This window comes from Pteropus alecto, unplaced genomic scaffold (assembly GCF_000325575.1).
Source record: "Pteropus alecto unplaced genomic scaffold, ASM32557v1 scaffold42, whole genome shotgun sequence".
Taxonomy (NCBI): Eukaryota; Metazoa; Chordata; class Mammalia; order Chiroptera; family Pteropodidae; genus Pteropus; species Pteropus alecto.
Genome location: NW_006434825.1, coordinates 11,183,366 through 11,205,984, shown reverse-complemented (window position 1 = coordinate 11,205,984; position 22,619 = coordinate 11,183,366). Strand labels below are relative to the sequence as shown.

The 22,619-nt window shown below is 34.2% G+C and overlaps 1 protein-coding gene across 1 annotated transcript in view; it reads right to left on the bottom strand.

Annotated features, from left to right (window-relative positions):
- The window catches only part of CBFB (core-binding factor subunit beta), a 59,517-nt gene that overhangs the window by 24,361 nt on the left and 12,537 nt on the right, over positions 1 to 22,619 (bottom strand). The window contains exons 4-5 of the mRNA XM_015587759.2: positions 22,298 to 22,384; positions 17,773 to 17,889 (exon numbers count right to left, since the gene is read on the bottom strand). Coding sequence (XP_015443245.2) covers positions 17,773 to 17,889; positions 22,298 to 22,384 — 204 coding nt within the window. The remainder of the gene's footprint in view (positions 1 to 17,772; positions 17,890 to 22,297; positions 22,385 to 22,619) is intronic.

Below are 22,619 nucleotides of genomic sequence, written 5' to 3'. Positions count from 1 at the left end.
CAGAGTATGCTATGAACGGCCAGTGAGAAAAGAGGAAAATATGTAAGGAGCCTAGAGGCTAAAAGGTTAAATTTTAGATCTCTAAGTAAAAGTTTCTCCTTTGTTGGATACATTAGATATCTAAGTATTATGTTATGGGATCTTAGAGCACCCATAACTTTTAGCAATGCTTTTATTTAAGGCAGGAGTTCTTAGTCTGGAGTTCAGAGAACCTACAGGAGAGTTTAGGTTTATGGTAAAGTTTCAAGAAGACCAGAAATCTAAAATTCTATATAAAAATGTATGTGTTTGTGCTCATGTGCATTTTTCTAAGAAAGTTTATTGCTTTCACTAGATTCTCAAAAGGGTGTGCAGGACAAAAAAGATCCAATTTTAATAGTAACAACTCCATTCTTCTTCTGCCCTCACGGATACCAGATCTCTAGCACAGAGCTTGAGATTAAAAATACCCTTCATTTAGTAAATAGGTCAAACTTCTTAAGTAGTTAAAAATTAGTTACCCCATGTTTTGAAATGTGTCAGGAAGAGTATAAGAAAACCTAGTCGACTTCTCTTTTATCAATTTGTACAAAATATAGTTTTATCTCTGACAGTCTGGAGTCTACTTATTCTAAGAGCATCTAAATTTGGAACGAGCAGTGGCATTCTCAATTGCCTTTTCTTCTACAATACTATATATATACATATACACACACACACACATACACACACACACACACACACACATATATGTTCAGTGTTTCTAGCTCGTAGGTAGCTAGGTGGAGAATAGACATTGCAGGTACAAAGGAATAGCAGAGAGTTCCCTTTTTAGAGTGTTCCTAAGGAAAATAATTTCAAGATAATTAAAACAGAATAACCATAGATTAGCAAACAAGACTCTTATGCACACCAGTCCTGAGCCATAAAATCAATATACACAGAAATCAACTGTCAAAGCTATTGACAAAAGCAAGAAGACACTTCACCCTCAAAAAAGCCATTTCAATTGGAAAGAATATTTCACTTCTCTGTAGTAAACCATTATAGCTTAAACACTTGTGACTCTAGTCTATAAAGTGAAGTATTAGGGAAATAGTAAGAGGGAATGGTCAATACTCTTATGCCCTCAGTAAATATTTGAATAATGATTAATAGAAAAGGAGAAATAAAGATGGAATTTAAGTTTTTTTCTTGTATCTTCCCTATAACTTCAATTTGAAAAGATCTGCCTATTCAACAAATGTTTACCTGTCATTTTGTACATGGTATTATAAGAGTGGATACATACAATGAATTAAAAACAGATTTATATCCTACCACCCAAACAAGACTATAACACTAGTTTAAAGTCTTTAATAAAGGAGAATTAAATGTATAAAAGAGCTGTAAGAATTAAAATTGAATTCACCCATTACATTTAAGTAGAGCTCACTTAACTCTTAAGTTAATGGAACATATCTCTGATAGTAAAATTGTAAGAAGCTGGATACAGCAGCTTTGCAATCCCTTTTTAAAAACCACAGTTCTAACAAAGTTGCATATAAATATGACTAGGATATATTATCTGAAGATGACCTACCTAAAATTCAAAATGTTCAATTGAAAAACCAAGTGGCTGGTTATAAAAACTGTAAATACACAATAACTAATAACTTTCCTATGTTACAATAGTAACTATTTAGAAAATAAAACAGCAATAAAAGTATCCACTTCTAAGAATAAATTTTTTTTTTTGCTGAAAATAAATTTAATAAGAAACTAGTAGGCTCTATAAGAAGAAAATACCTAATTTTTGAAACACAGAAAAAGATTTGAATAACTAGTGAGACGTCATGTTCTTGAATGGTTAAGATAACAAACGCCAATTTATCCTAAAGTAATCCTTATTTTAAAAAATTCCAATGAAATCTGGAATTTTTGTTTTCCAGAAATAATGTTTTCTGGAATTTGAGAAATAAGTCTGTGGTTCCTACAAAAGAATCAAACTATCCAAGAAAGAGTAATTTTCTGCTCTTTCAGATATTAAAACATGTAACAACACAATCAGTACAAAATTAGTGCTATGGCAGTCAGAAACAACTTAATAGGAAAAAAATCCAAAAATAAAACCAAGTATACAAGTATTTAATAAGCAAGGAAAAGGCAACATTTCAAATCAATAGTAACAGATATTTCATGTGGAAGTGGGAAAACTGGCTAACTATTTGAAAAAATGACTTCAGAACAAAATAAACATAAATGGCCAAAAATTATGAAAAAATGTTCACTAACAGCAATCAAACATTAAGTTAAAACAACTATAACTATTTCTAAATATGAAAATAAAAAATAAAAAAATATTAACAATGTCTATGAAGAAGGAAACCAGGTTCTACTACACTGAGAGAGGGAGTGTAAACTGGCTAACAATTCTGAAGGCATTTCTAGCAATAAGTGTGGATTTTCCTTTGACCCAGCAATGTCATGTTTATGAATGTATCCCAAAGTTTAATCAAAGATATACACAAAATATTTGATTACAAGGATGTTCACTCTCAAGGATTTTTTAATAATGATTAAAAGATTAGAAATAACCTAGATGCCCAACATCTTACTGTTATTCAAAATTAATGAATCAACACTATATATTAAACTTGTCTTTAAACACATTAAAACAAGATTTTGTATTGGTTGATTGGTTGAGGAAGATGTTGTGACCAGATGCTTGCGGGAATCTAATTCTGCATTTTCCCTGGAAGCAATTATTATGTATTTGCTAATTCAGCTCTGCAGTGACTTTTTAGAAGGTAACTGCCATAAATAACAAGAATCAACTATAATTATTTGTAAAAGAAAAGGAATAGTATCACTATACTTAACCCCAAGACATCATGGGAAGAGTGAAAACAAAACTGTGCTTTGAAATCAGATAAAACCTGGGTTTAAATTATAGCTCTATCCTTATGTCTGACAGAAATTATTTAGGTTTGCTAGTAAGCCTCAGATTCCTCACATATAAAATCAGGGCTAAATAATGCCTCTTTCATAGGTGAAAGGCAATGTACATAAAATTTATGAAACATATAGAGTACTACAGAAACACTGACTGCTTACACACACATTTTCACCAATGTTTTATATAGTAATTTCTTTCCAAGCGAAAGAAATCATTTTTTTGAGACAATTAACAGCTGTTCCCATCAATAAACCAATAGACAAGCAGTAATACTGGGATGGCCACAGGCACCCAGGAAAATAAGATATTCCACTAAGGAAGAATGTATCCTGCCTTTCAGTTGTAATCATTTCTGTAGTCTATTTAATAGGTTCTTTCAGAAGATACTTGGTTTTGGCTCATCTTCCTTTAGCCACATGCTCCTCCCCATTTATAAAGGCACAGTCAGCTGCTCTTCTGTTGGATAATCTTCTGTTGGATAATCACTACAGATAGTCATTCAATCTCATTTGCCTGTGAATTGTTAACTGAGTTGTATGTAAATGTAAAAAGTAGCTTCTTCTATAGTGAAATGTAACTGACCAATCTACTTCTTACAGTTCAAAAGAGAAATCATAACATGGATTAATACAGAATGTGCCTGTAACATTAATAGATTGTGTGTGTATTTACATATACAAACCTACTCAATAAATAAATGTGTTAACTAAATAGAAAAACCCACCCTAAAATTCATATGGAATCTCAAGATCTGAATGGCCAAAACGATCTTGAAAAGAACAAAACTCAAGGACTCACACTTCCTGACTGCAAAACTCACGACAAAGCTACATAATCCAAACAGTGTAGTATTAGCATAAAGACAAAATATAGACCGATGGAACAGAAAGGTCCAAAAATAAACTCTCACATATATGGCTCAAATGACTTTCGACAAGGGTACCAAGACCACTCATTGGGAAAATGAAAGTCTTCTCAATAAATGGTGGTGGGAAAATGGATATCCACACGCAAAACAATAAAAGTTAGACCCATACCTAACACTAAATGGAAAAATTAACTCAAAATGTTTCAAAGACCTAAAACTATAAAACTCTTAGAAGCAAATATAGGATAAAAGGTATGTTCATGATGTTGGATACGATAATGATTTCTTGGAGATAATACCAAAGACAGAAGTAAAAAAAAGAAAAAGGAAAAGAACTTTATGAAATTTAAAAAATTTTATCTACCAAAAGACACTATCAATGGAGCAAAAAGGCAACCCACAGAATGGGAGAAAATGTCTGTAAATCATACATTTGTTAAAGGATTAATATCCAAAACCAATACAGAGAACTCCTCAAACTCAACAACAAAAAACTATTAAAAAATGAGTAACGGACATTTCTCTAAAAAAGTTATACAAATGGCCAATAAGCACATGAAATGATGCTCAATATCACTAATCATTAGGAAAATGCAAACCAAAACTACAATGAGATACCATCTCATGTTAGGATGGCTACTGTCAAAGAAACAGAAAACAGCAAGTGTTAGTGAGGATGAAAATTTAGAACCCTTAAGCAATGTTGGTGGGAATGTAAAAGACTACAACATTGTGGAAAACAGTATGGTGGTTCTTTAAAAATTAAAATTAATTACCAACAATTATGATCCAACAATTCTACTTCTGGGTATACACACAAAAGAAATGAAGCCAGGGTTTCAAAGACACATCTGTATACCCATGTACATAGCACTATTATTCACAATAGCTAAAACATGGAAACAACCCAAGTGTCTATTGACAGATGAATAGATAACCAAAACGTGGCATACACATACAGTGGAATACTAGTCAGCCTTTTAAGGAAGGAAATTCTGCAATATGCTACAACATGAATGATTAACGGACATTGAGAACATTATGATAAATTAAATAAGCCGGTCATAAAGGCAAATACTTAAAAAAAAAAAAGACAAATACTGTATGATTCAACTTGTATGAGGTACTTAAGAGTAGTCAAAATTATAGACAGAAAGAATGGTGGTTGGCAGGGGCTAGGGGAGGAGGTAATGGGGAGTTATTGTTTAATGGATATAGAATTTCAGTTTTACAAGATTAAGAGTTATGGGGAAACTCCTGTGGAAAGGTAGGTCATGGTGAGCCTAGAAAGTACATAGCAGCCCACTCCCCTGACCATTATTTCCTCCAGATCTTCAGCATACTGTGAACACTGGCTCACACTGTGCCAGATGCCCCAACTCCAGTGTGAGCCCTCGTTTTTCCAAAACCCACTCATGACTCTGCTCACTAAATTTCCTAGAAGGGCTCTTAAAAATTTGCAGGGAAGCTGAATCCAGACTTGACTCATATTCTGTTCAGCTTATCTCCTAGAAGTTTTCATGTTAAAATGACACTGCAGTCCTTTATTTACACTCCATGGAGTTTGTGCTTGCTATATTCAGTTTTTCAAAACCAAACAATGCATTAAAGATATATGCATAGGAAATAAAATGCTAAAAAAAGCAAGGGAATAACAATTGGTATAGTAGTTTTTATTGTTTTGTTTTTTTGTGGAGTGGGAAAAAGGACTGGAGTTTTCTAAGGCATCACTGTCCAAAAAAACAAATATAACAAACTACAGATGCAAGTCATATACATAAATTTTTTAGTAGCCATGTTTAAAAAACTAAAAAAGGGTAAAATTAATATTAGTATTACCCAATTACATCTAAAGTATTATTTCAGTATGTAATCAATATAAAAATTGACATAGTGTACTTTTTTTTTGTACCTAGTTTTCAAAATCTGGGGTGCATTTTTTTCCACACACAGCATGTCAACTCAGACTTGTGGCACATGTATCTGGAGGCTACTATACTAGAATCACAGTTCTAAGGTAGTAGAAATGCTATATATCTTAAGTAGCGGGTACATGGATACTCCTTTTATTACCATTCCTAAAACTATAGTATGGTTTTATTTACTCTTTTATTTGTAAGATTCATTTAACAAATGAAAAGATGAACAGCATTTAAGGGGAAATAAATTAAATAAACATTTAAAAAGTAAAAGGTTGAACTAGCTCACCTAATTTGGGACATCTTATAAGGTACTGTAAATAACAAAAAAAATCACAACATAGTAAAACTTAAACTCCAAAAGCATGCTGAAATATTATACTGGTTTTATTGTACAGTCGCACACAAAGTTAATGTCATATGTTGTTTTTAAATCATTTTCACTAAACATTTTCCAGAAGAATGCTCCACATAGAAACACTGATGAGTCCATTGTCTGGGAAAAGCCATTCCGTCTGTGAGCGATCTGAGAAGATGCTTAAGCACCAATTACATTCAAACTGAGACACACATGGCTTAAGCAGAAAACATTTTTAGTCTAAAATCTGGTAAAAATGTAATATGATTTATAGTCTTAAACAGAACTTTTCTTCATGGAGGTATATTTAAAATCTACTGGCTTTCTCACTGTATAGAAAAGTAATGTTATGTTAGTTTAGGCATCATAAACCACCGTAAACTTGAACACTGTTGAGACCTCAAATGCTATTTCTGGGCTCTCTGCAACTCTATGCTTTTACTTTGAACACCCTTTGCTTAAAGAAGTCCCTTCCCCCCACCCTCCCCTAAACAGCTCCATATAGCTCCCTTCATTTCTTAACTCTCTCTTCCTAATACTTTTCCATTCAGGTTTAACTAGCATTACCATCTTAGACTTATATAAATTTTTTATAGCTTTCAAAACTCTCCCAAGTCCTATTTGACCTTTACAACCATTCAATAAGAAAATTTTAAAACGAAGGAATTAAAGCTGAAAAGATTAAGTAATTCACTTGAAGGTCACACAGCTAGTAAGCAGTAAAAGCTAGCACCCAGAACTCCTGAGTCTACATTTACCTCAATGGTAGTTGTGTTAATTAATTGAATTATTAATGTTTTCTAAGTATTTTCTGGGTGTGTGAAAATAGACTACTTCCCTAAAGAACAGACTGGATAGCCAATTTCATGGTTAAATCCACAGCATCTAGAATAAATATTGTGAACTCTTTACATTACTTTAGAATATATCACATGAATACCTTCCTCTCCCCCCCAAAATAGACAGCTTACTAGTTCTGCCACCTTTATTCTGATTCAAAGTAAACAATGCCATGTTTAAGAGAGTCCTGAAATGTTCTGATCCATGAGATATAATTTTAAGTGAAAAGCATACTTTTTATAAAAAGCATACTTAAATTATAAAATTCTTTATTTCTTAATTAAGATAAAAAATAATGAAATAACAGGCAGATACTATTTACTGCAATCCATTCCTGAGTCAACTCTGTAAGAATTTTTAAAACATTACAGTGGACTTTACCAAATTATTAACATAATATCAACACAAAAGAATTGATTATGTGCAGTTTTCTAGAAGCTTAATTATCATTGCAAACATTTGCACTACTACTTAAAAAAACAATCCAAGTAAAATTAAATATTATAAAGAAAAAAGATGTAAAGAGAATTTTATGAATTTGACCTCAAAGGCAAGAGTAAAAGCTAAAATAAATGAATGTTACTACATCAAACTAAAAGCCTGCTCAGCAAAAGAAACCATCAACAAGGTAAAGAGACAACCATTCGAATGGGAAACTATATTTGCAAAGCAACGCCTCCGATAAGGGTCTAATATGCAAAATATACAAAGAATTGATACGACTCAATAACAACAAAAAAACAAATGATCCAGTCAAAAACTGGGCAGAGGACCTGAACAGACACTTCTCTCTAGAGGACATACAAATGGCCTACAAATATATGAAAAGATGCTTGACAATGCTAGCTATTAGGGTAATACAAATCAAAACCACAATGAGATACCATCTCACACCTGTTAGAATAGCTATAATCAACAGGACAAGTAGTAACAAATGCTGGAGATGATGCAGAGAAATAGGAACCCTCATAAACTGCTGGTGAGACTGCAAATTGGTACAGCCACTATGGAAAACAGTTTGGAGGTTCCTCAAAAAACTAAGAATTAATCTGCCATATGATCCAGCAATCCCTCGACTGGGTATTTACCCCAAAGACTTGAAAACCCATATCCGAAAAGATATTTGCACACCAATGTTCTCAGCAGCATTATTCACAGTGGCCAGGATGTGGAAGCAACTGAAGTGTCCTACGATAGGTGATTGGCTAAAGAAGCTGTGGTACATATATACAATGGAATACTACTCAGCCATAAGAGATGAAATACTGCCATTTGCGACAACATGGATGGGCCCTGAAATAATCATACTAAGCAAAATAAGTCAGACAGAAAAGTTGGAAATCACATGATATCAGTTATATGTAAGATATAAACCTAAAAGCAACAAATGAGCAGGACAAACAGAGACTCATGGACATGGACAATGGACTAGTGGTTACCAGAGGATAGGGGAAGAGGAGGGAGGGAGGAGGCAGACAGGTGAAAAAAAATTTAAGTCATTTCTTCAATTAAAAAAGTAAATTAAAAAAGCAATGACAACAAAAAAAAGAAAAAAGATGAAGGTTAAGGCTGTTACAAAGTCATCAAAATGAAGTCTAAAAAGACTACATTAAAATAGTAACACTTATTCACTCTAATGGTAAGAATAACTTGGTGGGCTCAAATAATTTAATATAGGGCTTTGGAAGGTGGTATGTGGAATTCTAGCAATTTATCTAATAATTATTAGCAGCAATGTGGTATACTGCAAAGAACAGAGACTGTGGGGTAAAAAAGACCTGGGTCTACCTAGGAAACAAATTACATGACTTTTGAAGACTTATTTCGCCTCTCTGCATCTCAGTTTCCTCAGCTGTAAAATCAAACTATCACAAAATATGCTCTAAAATCAAATATAAGGCTTAATTACATAGTGCAGGGTTAGGAGAATCCATGATAATGTAAATCATCTAGTACAGTGCCTGGTGACGGTGATCATCATAAAAACTGGCTTGCAGATTGTCATAATGTATTTAAAATGGTTGAGTTCTGAAAATGTTTTGGAATTAGTGGCAAAGGTTGCACACTGTGAGTACATTAAAAACCACTGAATTATATACGTTAAAAAGGGTAAGATAGTGAATTTTATGTTATGTAATTTTATTTCAATTTTAGAAATGGCCCAGAAGTGTTCTGGATAGCAAAGGGATAGCAAACCAGGACTGAAGAGCTGACATGAATAAGTAATATTCTCAAAAAATTTAGAAGATTCTCCCAAAAGGCTATTATTTAAAACAATATTCTAAATAAAAATAAAAATAAAATGAACTTAAAAAAATAAAGCAATATTCTGCAAGTGAGGCCAAATACTTACTGGAAATTATCATTTAATATGGACAGAATATTGTGTGTTTAAAAACATGTAAATTCTCCTAACAGAAATGTTGAAGTCACATGTTCTAGGATACCCTCTTGTTTAAATCTGAAGATTAATTTGCCTTTACATCTGAAGTTTTAAAACATAAAAGGGCTCAGTATTGTTGTATACATGGAAGAAAGGTCTTCAACCACAAACACAACCTGTCAACCATTTCCAGACTGAGCCCTTTCCTTCTTAGGACACACAATACAGCACAGCATCAGAGTCCTAAAAGCACAGTTATACTGACAAAAGGCACATTTTACATTATTGTATTTTCCATTAATTATTTTACATTCTTGGTTCTTAAATACACATCAGTTTAAGAAGGCTCAGCCTAAACTGAAAAGCTTATGACAGATAATTCCAACTTTTACATTGTATACTTTGACAAAATAATGTAATAATAATTAAATTCCCTACTATAGTACTGTCTATAACATGAAGACCATTTTAGCTAATCTGTGGCTTCTAATCATCTGTAGAAAACTAAGTGTCAAAGAAGTGACATCAAAGAAATAATTTCCTATCCTGCTCCAGCTAAATAGCATTAAAATTTACAAATGTTTTCTAAGCAGTAAAAAGATCATAAAAGTATCAGTATGTTATCTATGTATCAATTAAAAGAGCCTGGCACATAGCCAGTGCTACCGAACTGTTTGCTATTATTCTAATTCTTAAATGAGGAAATAAAAGTATAAGTGAAAAAGGGAGTTCCATGTATTCAAAGATAGTTAATATACTCTTTTGCCCTCACCCCAATGCCTTTACGAGAATGCCCAAAGTTTTCTGTGAGAAAAATAATTTCCCTATAATTGCTACCTATACAGTACTGTATCACTACTGTTTCCTAGATTAATTTGCAAACGATTCCTAGATGGATGTTCATTGTATGTGTGTTCATTAAGTATATCTATGTATATATTTCTCATCTTTTTATTCTAAAAATTAACACTGATAATCATTTTGTTGCTTCTTTCGTATATGAAGGTATATACTTATTTCTTAATTTTTCTGTTCTTTCACGGTTAATAACCACACAATCAGAAAGATAGATTTTTCTTTTTAATGTCAAATACAGTCGAGGCTACTCTTACTTTAAATCTGACTCATAATAAAACTTCAATTGCAAAAATATCTAATAAAGAACTTATATTTAGAATACATAAAAACGCTTACAGCTCAATAACAACTTGATACAGAAAAATGGGCAAAAGATAAGAACAGACACTTCGCCAAAGATATACAAATGGCATACAACCACACAAAACATGCTTAACAGCATTAGTTGTTAGGAAGATGTAAATTAAAGCCAAAATGAGATACAACTACACACTCACTAAAATGGCTAAAATCAAAAAAGACAGTACAAAGTGTTAGTAAAGATGTGAAGTAACTGGAACTCTCATACACTCGGAGTGAGAATGCAAAATTGTAGAGACACTTTGGAGAGCAGTTTGGCAGTTTCTTAAAAAGTTATCCTCATGAAATGACCCCAGCATTCAAGTACTACATACCTACCTGAGAGAAATGAAAACATATGTCCACATGAAAGACTTATATGTAAATGTTCAAAGCAGCATTAGTCACAATAGCCAAAAAGGAAGAAATAACCCAAATGACCATCAACTGGTAAATGGATAAATAAAATGAAGCATATCCTCACTATGAAATACTGCTCAGTAACAAAAAGGAATGGACTACTATACAATGTACGTAGATAAATTTCAAAAGCATGTTGCTAAGTGACACCTATCACAAAAGACTACATACTGTATGAGTCTGTTTATATGAAATTCTATAAAAGACAAAAACTATAGTAACAAAAAGCAGATCAGTGGTTGCCCACACCAAGGGGTGGGAGGGCTGACTGCCAAGGGGCATGAGGAAACTTTCTGAGCTATGAAAATGTTCTATATCTTGATTGTAGTGGTGGTTACATTACTGACTGTACACATCTCTCACTGAATTGTACACCTAAAATAGATGAATTTTGTATATAAATCATACCTCAATAATACTAATTGAAAAAAAAGCAATTACGAGAGAAAATGGGAAGCAGTAAAATTAAGATATAGCAGTTCTCAAAAATTAATTTCCTCAGTTGAAACATTTCAACAGTCTCTATCCTCGAAGTGTTTGAAATAATTATTAAAAAGAATACTGGGGTAGGAAGTAGAAGCAAGCAGAGGAAGAATTAAGGATGGTCCTCTCAGACATATTACTTGTCTCCTCTAACTTGGAATATGTCATTTATGTAAGGCCAAGACTGAAAATTTACTTTTACAATAAAAGGTAAAATCCAGGCAAATAATGCAATTATAGAGAAGGGAAGAAAAGAATATACGATCTTCAAATACTTCAGAGGTACATATGCAAATTAATGTTACTCTAACTGGAAGGTACGACATGATATCCTAACTTTTTAAACATTCTTATTTATTCATGAAGCTAGTCAACTCTCCCTCTTAGCGATTTTAAAATTATTGAAACAAGCTTTTCTTTAAAAATATAAGCATAAGGCTTCCAGTTCTAAATTTTATGATTCAGTTATTATAGTCTACTTAAAACATTTTTAATAAACCAGCTTATTTTAATGCACTAAACTGTTCATAATTAAGTGCTGGAAAATATGCTTCATATTTTAGTTGAATTGAAATACTTAAAATCTAGATCTGACAAGCTAATTTAAAGTTGCTTCTATTGCTCTTGGAGAAAATCACATTCCAAAAAACTTTACCGCAGATATCTTTTATTTGGAGTGACTGGGCTGTTGAGGGAGTTGAGAAGGAACTTGTTGAGCTTGAATAGGATTTCTAAAAGCTAAAATCAAGGAGTCCTCTAAACCCTGCCAAATTGTGGATGGTATATAAACAGACACAATATTTATTTTGGACAAAAATCCTGCAGACAAGTAAGCAAAATGCTCCAGAAGAAGTGGAGTCACAGACTTTAGAGACGCCATTTAAAACAAGTCTGTCCTCATTCATTAAATCAAATGCTATTAAATTCTGCTTTGTTATTTTATGCTCATGAAAAAGGATACAAGATTTTTAAGTATAAAAGCTCAGAAAGGAAAAACACAACTTACCAAAAAACGTATTTAAAAAGTACCTACTCAAATGACATACACTTTATAACTACCTTTCAATGTCTGCTATGTGTTGACCATCAACTAAAATAAGTTAGAAATAAGTTAGAAATAGGCATGCAACAAAGGAAAAAAGAGTTTAAGCTTCTCTTTCCGAGACCAATGTAGTAAAACTAGACGGACAGTATAGTCAATTTCCATAGGAAAAAATGGTAAGCAGTAGCACCAGAAAGTTCGTTTTTTCAGTTTATAACATATTTTACATACCTTTATTTTTATACTCGTAAACTAGGATCACATAAGTATGTACAATCATTAATTCAAAATCCCAGTGAGGCTTTACAAAACATGGAATGCATGCAAAAACCATTAATCTGACCACTCAAGACTAACAAGTTCTGGTCAACCATAATCATTTGCATTTGTTTGAAATAAAAAGTAATTGAAAATGAGTCCTAAGAGGAAAGATTAAAGGAATTGGAGTTGCTTGGTCTACAAAGATTTAATGTAAGAATGATTTAAATTCTGATCAGTTGCTTTCCTTCTGACAGCTAAATTAGAGGAAAGCAGTTTAGATTAAGAAAGAATTAAGAACATTTTGGTTGTCAAGGTTCATTAAGACACCGTGATGAACAACTCAGGAAAGATGTGGTTTCCCAACACTGCACAGCTAGCTACCTGAAGTGAAGCTGAGCTAAGGCACACCATAGCACCAAAACTCCATGATTAAGTTAACTGTAATCTCACCCTACAAAACCATCGAATAGCCTGATTTTGGATTGAACTTTACAATTTAAAAAGGCATTTTCATATATTCTGTTATCTCATTTAATCCATACACGAGGTATATGAATAGGGCAAACATTATAATTCCCATTTACAGGTAAGGAAAATAGTTAAAATAATCTTTTGACTCAAATCTAAAGCTCCTTCCATTAGACAGTATTATTTCAAACCCTATTCTGAGAAAGACCTTTACTAAAAATCAGTGTAGACAGCTCACTAGACACCAAAATGTGAGTTTCAAATGTATTGAAAGACAAATTAGAAAACTCTGTGCTCTGACTTGATCATACATCAAGTATCTAATATTTATGGTCAGTTATTCATTAACAGGCCTTCCTTATTGAAGACCCATGGTTTGAAAATATTCCAACCAATGCAAAGGCAGAAAAAAATAAATAAAAGGACTGATTTTGCCAAGCCCATTTTCTTAGATCGCAAAGCCATATTCATATCAGAGAACATGGTGCTTCTGTCTCCTATTAGCATGCTAATTTTTTCTAAATTCACTTAATCCAAGTGAATATTGTGGTAGCCAGCCTCCTAGATGGCCCCAATGATCCCAAATCTCCTGGTATTCACATCCATGTGTATGAATAAATCTCCACCCTCCCTGTTGAGTGTGGGCTGGGCTTAGTGACTGACTTCTAATGAACAGAGTAAGACGCAAGTGATTGGAGGACATATCACAAAAGGTAGGGTGACTTCATTCTTTTTCTATCCAGAGGCACACATGACTAGGAACTGAAGCCACCTACCAATAGTCATATGAGTTGAGCTTGAAAGTGGATCCTTCAGCTCTCGTCAAGTCTTCAGACTGCACAGCCCCAGCCCTGAGCCAGAACCATCCAGCCAAGCCACTCCCAGATTCCTGTAAAAGGGCACGAGGCAACTTTTGGGAATGACTGAAATATCATCTTCACTGTGGGTGGTTTTTATATGGGTACGTATATTAGTTAAAACTCAAATTATACACTTAAAATGGGTGCAAGTAAACTATACTTCAGTAATTTTCTTTTTAAAAGGCTACTGAACTCTTAAGATAAGCAAATTAAGGGGCACTTATGAAAAAGCAATGCCATAAGGGTAGATGGTGAGAAAATAGAAGCTACAGTAATAAGCTACCTCCGCAGTAACAAGCTACCTCCAAACTTGCATGTCCTAAATTGCTCCTCAAAATTGCTCCACCCACAGCCTTTCTCATCTTAGATAACAGTAAATCCCATACTCCTAGCTGCTCTAGCCAAAAAAACCTGGAGTCATTCTTGATTCTCACATACCATATCCAATCCATAATCCAATCCTATTGGTTCTATCTCAAAATACACTTAGACTATGACCACTGCTCCAATGACAACACTTAGAAAAGTAACTTATAAAGCTGATAAAACCAGGTTTGAAAACACTGTGAAGGAAACAGAAGACTTCTCACCAAGATTATGGTAATAACCTAACTGGTCTCCCAGCTTCACTCCCCTTATAGACTATTGTTAACCCAGCAACTGGAGTGATCCTTTCAAAACCTAAGGCAGATCATACCATCCATCTACTCAAAAACCTGAAACTACTTCCCTTTTCCACTTAGAATAAAAGTCCACCTTGTTACAACAGCTCCCATAGTCATATAAACTGGCTCCTTGTTATCTCCCTGATCTCACCTCTTGCTACTTTCCTCCTTGCTCAGTTTACTCCAACCACAATGGCCTGCTTGCTGTTTATCTGAGTGCATACTTCCACTTGAGAGCCTTTACAATGGCTATTTCCTCTCTCTCCTCTATCTAGAGTATCTTTCCCACATACCTATGTGGCTCACCATATCTTAATCTCCTTCAGGTCTCTACTCAAATATGACCTTCTTTACCCAGACTGTCTTATTTAAAACTGCAAACATTCCTACTCATTGACTCTACTTTTCTCTTTCCAGAGCACTTATCATTTTGTAACATAATATATAATTTATTATGTATATTGTCTACTCCTCCATAACTTCCAGGAAACAAGGTCCAGGGCAGGATCTTTGTTTTATTTGTTGATGTATCTCAAGTGCCTAGGACAGTGCTCAGTACATGTAACAGATGTTCTATAAATATCTTTTGATGAATAAGTTTTTGAATAACTCTGTCAGGTACTGAGCTAAGCACTTTATATGTTATTTCAATCACTGGGGCAACCTTAGGAGGTATGCATTAACCTCATCTTAAAACTGAGGACCATAAAAGTTAAATAACTTGCCCAAAGTTACATAGTAGTAAATGAAACCAGGACTTAACTCACTCAATTATGCCTAACTCTAAAGCCTTAACCACCAGTTTTCTCAAAGCTCGGTGTGATTGGGAAGAGAACTAAGCTGCTTCAGGAAGTAGCTAAGTTGAGAGTATGTGGAAGAAAAGACACTGATTTGTGACCCAATGTAAGGAACAGAGGTAAATAATTAACATTTGGTGAAAATTTCTTCAATTTTTCTTTGCTTCTAGTCCTAGTCCTGTGGGGACAGAAATAAAAGCTAGTGGTTACCAGAAAGAGACCACAAAAAAGGAGGAAGAGAAAGAGACCCCAGAGCCTGAATGCCATGGATGAGAAAACATGGGTCAGTACCCTTTTTCCAAATTCACTGGCATATTTTATCCCCGTGGTATGGAGCAATACACAGGTTTCTTTTTTCTTTCTTTGCTTTAAAATGCTTCTTTTCTTCTAGAGCACTGGTATAGCACAGGTGTTGGCAAAATTACATTTGAGAAATATATGACATTTTTAGATTTAAATCTGAGAGAAAGGACACTGATTTCTGTCAGTGCTACCATTCTTGGAATACAGCCACACTCATTTGTTTACATGTTGTCTATATGGCTCTTTTCACACTCTAACAGCAGAGTTGACTAGTTGCAACAGAGACCATATGTCTGAAAAACTGAAAATATTTAATATCTGGCCCCTTACCAAACAAAACTCCTAAAACAAATAATAAAATGTGAGTTTCCCGATAGCTTACGTCAGTTTTATCGCTTTTCCTGATATATTTGAAAACATATCATCTAAATCCTAGGAAAAGCTATCCAACATTTTTGTTGTTGGTCATATAACTAAAAACATCTCAATGGCTTACAGCCAAGGATAATATGGTCTTCAATCTAGTAAACAGATATCCTTAAATTAATTCAAGCAAATATACTTCCTAGGAGCATTAACATCCATTTAATAGTTATTCAATACTGGAAGACTTCAGTAACATTGAGATGTCAATTCTGAAGTCTTAAAATACTTTAGCATTAAAGTCAAAGGAAAGGATTTTTTTGTTCTATGTCTGTACTATCTGAGCCACCATGTTAAACGAACTTTAAGAACACTTTGAACAAGGAAAACAATAATTTCTTCATTTAGCCACACATACATGCACCAGACAAAAAAGCAATAATTCTACAATGACCTAAACTTCTCCTTTATATATAAGAATTATTAAATAGTAAGATCTGGAACATTTGCTTTTAATCTTCCAAGCAAACAAGCTAATACAAAGGAAAGCAAACTCCTTATTACTCATTTTTAACATTCTGTAATCTATTTTCTCTCTCCCTTTCCAAAGATTAGTTGGTTTGTCACCATCAAAAGAGCAAACTTTATTTCATAACGAAAACAAAAAAACCTCTTAATTGTATACACACATGAGCAGAAATTTCCTAATATAGCTGAAAAAAAAAATCTTTTAAATTCCTCAAAGGAATATTCAGATATTTCTTATGTTTTGCAAATAAAGTGATAGGTTATACTACTCATGACAACACTTAGAAAAGTAACTTATGAAGTTGATAAAACCAGGTATGGAAACACTGCAAAGGAAACGAGAAAAATTGAGTATAAAGTGAGGTCAAAAAATTTTTTTCTTTAAATATTTTACTGAAGTCAACTTATCCATAAAAAGATGAACCAATCCAAGATATTACTCATTAAAATTTCTCCAAAATCATATAATATATTTAACTTAGATTTTAATAGGGCTCTCAGCTTAAACATGTTCATGTACATTATTCATCTTCAACTTAAACATTCAACATAAAAATTTTAAGGCACCTATTTGTTTTCTCAGAAGCTTTTCCTTAAAACAAAACAAAAAATGATTTCCAAGTTAAAGTTTTCATATTATTTTTTCAAATAGTAATAGTAGAAAGTCATCCATTAGCAATTTCTAAATAGTATTAAATTTTAAGCCTACAGAGCCTTTTCTCATTTTTCTTTTAAAATTTTTTTCCAGCATTGCAGTCACAAACATTTTAGTAAGAAAACAAAGAAACAAACAAAAAAATTCCATTAATACTTTTAAAGAAATTGTGTTGAATGTTATATGGAAGAAAGTATACTATTCTCTTTAAAGGCTAGAACTTTCTGTGGGGAATATTATATACATGAAATTAGTAGTGGAATGATAGAAAAATTTTTGACAGTGATTTTTTTAAATTGTGTTATATACTTATATAAAATGAAAACAAATATGACCATATGCCTGTATAATCAGACCTGTGATCTCTTTATTAAAATGTAAATTATCAGATAATCCCTACTAAAGCAATCCACAGTACTTGAAATTGCAAAGAAATGTTTCCTACCTTGCCTGCTTCTCTTTCTAAGTCGACATATTCCCGGCTAGGTGTTTGTCGCTGTTCTCCCTGCCAGCTGGCCGGAAAAAACTGGAGAGACAGATTGGTTCCTGTAGCCACAAAAGCCTTTTAGAAAAATCAATACAAACAGGATCAGAAGCAGGACATTACATAAATTATGCAGGCAGTCATTTATTTTTACATCAGTTTCTGTAGTAAGCCAGGCAGCATCGAGAATACTTAAAAGTAAAAAACATGCACTCATCATTTTTCTTAAGTATTAAGTTACAAACATCTGATTCCATTTTGAGGACATTTGCCATTGGCTGCTTAAATATAAAATCAAGACACAGAATCAATACTTTCTTTCAGGTCATTTTTTGCTGACGTTAGGATCACACATTGCTAATGTCTAACCAGAGCCACCATCCCTGAATTTAACTTACATTTTTAAATGTAAAAATCACTGATGATGTGAACATTTTGAATTTTAAAGCATACCACAATTTAAAGTTGTGTAAATGAGACATTTAAATTTTTCCTGATTTCCCTTATTCAAGGAAACACTATGCTCTAAAGCCCATGTTAAAAACACACAGGACCTTTTTGCCTCTGATAAACCATACATTAGCATGTGATGTGACAGCACTTCCCATTCTAAAACCTTGGGTAATTAAAAAAATATGCATTTTCTAAAATTTGACCTTAGGATAACTGGATCTGACTATAACAAAAAGGTATTCATCTAATATTTATAGAAGATTTGGATGGCACAGCTCAACAGACAAAACAATCTAAAACCATTTCAATAAAGTGTCATTCTGTGTAGTCTCTGAGCAATTTAACTATATTTCCCCCAAGTAAAAAAGGGAATAACACTGCCCCTCTTCCCATGGGAAATTAAGAAATAAATAGGTAAAAAGTATTTTGAAAAAAATGCATTTTTCATCATTTAAATGTAAATTTAGAATTAAAATTCTAAAGCATAATGTGTTTTCAAGCGTAGAATCTTCATCTGAAAGCAAAGGGTACAAATTTTGGGCAATTTGTTTAAAGCCATTAGCTGATTCAACTATCTACTAGTTCCTCTGATGATCAAAGAGCTTAAATTCTTCAGGTAAAAATTATACTTCTTATTTCTATTACTGATACCATTATATACAATTGTCAACTTAACTGCTAAATCTCTATACGTCTTTGATGGCATTTCCCTAATCAACTGGGATACTCTTTCTTGTGGTAGATATTTTATATGAACAGACACTGAACAAACATCATTACTATATTAACTTTAAAAAAATCTTGCCCCACTACTAGCATAAGTTTAAAAAACAATCGAGTGAAATGAACCAACAATAGTTCAAATGAAAAGCAGACTCAAGGAGGCAAACTGCCCATGATGTGTGACCTGAGGCAAGTTACTTAACTCTGTACCTCAATTTCCTCACAAATTTATATTTGTAAAGTACCAAGTAAATGCTAAGTATTTGTTAAATAAGAGAAATAATTTTGAGTTCAACAGACCTAATGTTTTCACTCTCAGATAATGAAATTCTCAGAGCAGAGTAGTGGCACATAAGAGATTCTGCCCATGAAATAAATCAATGCCCTGTGTCAAAATCTCCCAGGCATATTTCTTCAGTATTCACCTAGTACCCCAAATCAGCTCCATGCTAGGTAAGCACAGTCTACAGATCTTATTACCTCACCTCCCATCTTAAGGCCATCCCCAGAAGAGATTTCCTGCTTTGTCGCTTTATACCCATTATCTCATCAAGATCCCTTTCTCTGAGACAGAAGTGATAAAAAACAGACCATTCTAGAAGAGCATTTCCCAAATTTATCTGACCACAGAACTTTTTTAATGGAATCCCTATACAAAAAATGAGTTGGGAAAATTCTGTTCCAAAACATAAAAATGTTACACTGGTATCATTGTCTATATGTAAGATTTCCAGGTTGTGCTAAATATATTTTATAGGCTTCATAAATTATAAAACAGCACACTTTTGCCGATCCAACATAGCTTTTATACTTCCATCTTCAAAATTAAAAATATATATTTTACTGCTCTCACGGTAATCTCCATACCCATCATAAGTATTTTTTTCTTTTATTAATCATTAGTGTTGAAGACATTGCTAACACTTTTACTATAGTAAGAACTTACATGGGGAATAAATCAGAGTTTACCAAATAGATTCTACCCCTCACCCATAATCACTTATTCACTCTATGATTAAGGAGTCTGGCTAAGTTTCATAGTTAAGAAGAGATGATCATCACAGCCTTTAAACTGTTTCACATTTAAATACTAAATAAACTCTTCATCGACGTCACTGATATATTGATATTCAGAAGAAAAAGAAGAGAAAAAAGGGTTGGGGATAGTTTTGGGAACTATGTATATTTTTGATGTATATAAATGCTGTAAAAATAGAGGCCAAAGAATGCCTTTTCCACATCTATTTCCACAACGAAATAAGTAAAAGCCACTGCCTGTTCATAAGTCAAGAGATACATTTTAGGAATTAAATTAAGCAACCTCTAAATTGAATTCATCAAGTACTATGATGCAAAAGGCATTGTGCAAAGTACCTGCACAGAGGGGAGTATATTAACGAATATACCACAGAATTAATGTGGTCTCCAACCTCTAGAAGCTAAGAATCCCGTAATTTAAATGTGGAGAACACTGAATTAAAGGAGGGAAACTAGAAAGAGGGAAATGTGGAATTCCTTCCCAAATACAAATAGTTACATTACTCAACAAATTAAGACATATATGTTGTCTTAAGTGCAAATCTTACAAAGAAGTCAATCTACATTCAATTTTTTATACTTGTCAGGTATTAAGAACTTATTAAAATTTGTAGGATCAGATATTGGAAGGGAAGACCTAGAACATGTGTATGATTTATTCTTGGAAATTTATGACAAATACAAGCACCCTATATAATACTGCTATAATATACAGCAATATTATAGTACAGCAATTCAGATATATTGTAGATTATACTCCCAGTTCATAATCATATGCAGTAAAGTCCAATATGACAGAAAAACCCTAATAGCTATGCTTCACTAAGTTTCCAAAAACAAACCTCAGCTTTAAAATATCCTGACAGTACTTTGTATCTCATCTTTTTTACTTACATCGATTACCTCCAGGAAATCCATTGGTTAAGTATACTATACCATCCACCTTTTGCAAAAGGAAACCCAGGCAGAGGACGATATAATCATTGGACCAACTAATCAGCGATCCTTCTACCACTCAGTGCCAAAACCCAAAAGATATTTGTCATATACGTTTTAATCATAACTACTCAAGAAACTTGGCAGTGGGCTAAAAGCTGGAGATTTTCTTTCATAACATGCAATAATAACCAACTATTCTAAGGCTCCTGATAAATTTAGCCAGTGTCTTCTCATTATGTGTAATACAATTCTAAAAAGAGTCCATTTTAAATCTCAACATATTTATATTCTTTAAAAATAAATATGATTTTGGTGATGCAAAGGGAAAATTTTATGGCATGTGAATTATATCTCAACAAAAATAAGTAGATTCTCTACAAAGTGAGAGAAATAAATGTTCCAATATGTCTTCCTACTGTTAATCCAGATTCAAATTGCACCGTAGCTTCAAGTCTCTTCAAACGCAATGGGCCCAATTCACGAAGTACATAACTGGATTCCATTACAAAGTACTTTAACTTTTTTATTAATAATCAATTTTTCTTTCGTTTCTTCCTACTCGTTCTTTGGCTTCTTTATTCCCCCCTCATTAGCACCTCCGTGAAGAAACTAAAAGAAGATGAAAGGAACTAGGACATCTGAAAATTTTTAACATCAGGTTTGGTGGAGAAGCACCAAATCTATCACCTAAAACAACGGCCTCAAAATCAACTGTGGTTTTCGCAAATCCATGCAGAACCAACGGGGTATATTTTTTAGGTATGAAAAAAGACGATAATGGTTTCTTTCTGATTCTTCTGAGGTTTAACATTCTAAGAAACTGGCACCTTCTTCTGGGCTTTTCCCTCTATTATGATAGCAGATAACTGGTGTAAAGCTGTATTCTCAACTATATTGGCAATAAACTTCGCATATAAATTTATTAACAAATCTAGAGTCTCAGGAACAAACTATCAACCAGGAGTCAGATCCCTGGGTGTTTTCTTAAAATACCCCGACGCCTTACTCATACCACAGCCTATACAATAACCCTTTCTTGTTTAGCTGCCCTCGGGTTTGAGTTCCACTCGCGGCAAACTGCCGAGTCGTGCCTGGGAAACATACCCACCGGCCGAGGGCCACAGGGAAGCAAGCGTCTCCGCGGCAGGACGCGGCCCTCCAGCGTCTGGTTTCGCATTTTGAATCCCAAGTAGGAAGTGAGACGGCGCCGGCTCAGTTCCGGGAGCCGCGGCGTCCGCGGCGCCGTCCGGAACCCGCCTGGGCCTCGGCAGCCCCAGCGCAACAAGTGACGCGCGCGCCGTGGTGCCCCGCGCCCCCAGCCCCGCCAACTTACGATTTCTGAGCGGCCGTCACGGCAGGCGTTCTGGAAGCGCGCCTGCCGCTCCTCGTGGGGCCGGTCCCTGAAGCCCGTGTACTTAATCTGCAAGGCAGAGACGGCCCGAAATCAGAAGCCAAATCCGCGGCGCCACCCGCGCGCCCGCCCGCCTCCCGCGGCGCCGATAAGAGCAAGCAGAGTCTGCGGGCAGACGGCTGCCGGGGAGAGATTGCCCATCCGGCGGCGCGCCGGCGCGGGGCTCCTGGGGGCCGCGCCGCCCAAACTTTTCTACGCTGGGGCCCACTCCAGGCGCGCCGCGGCCTCCGCGCCCCCGCCTCAC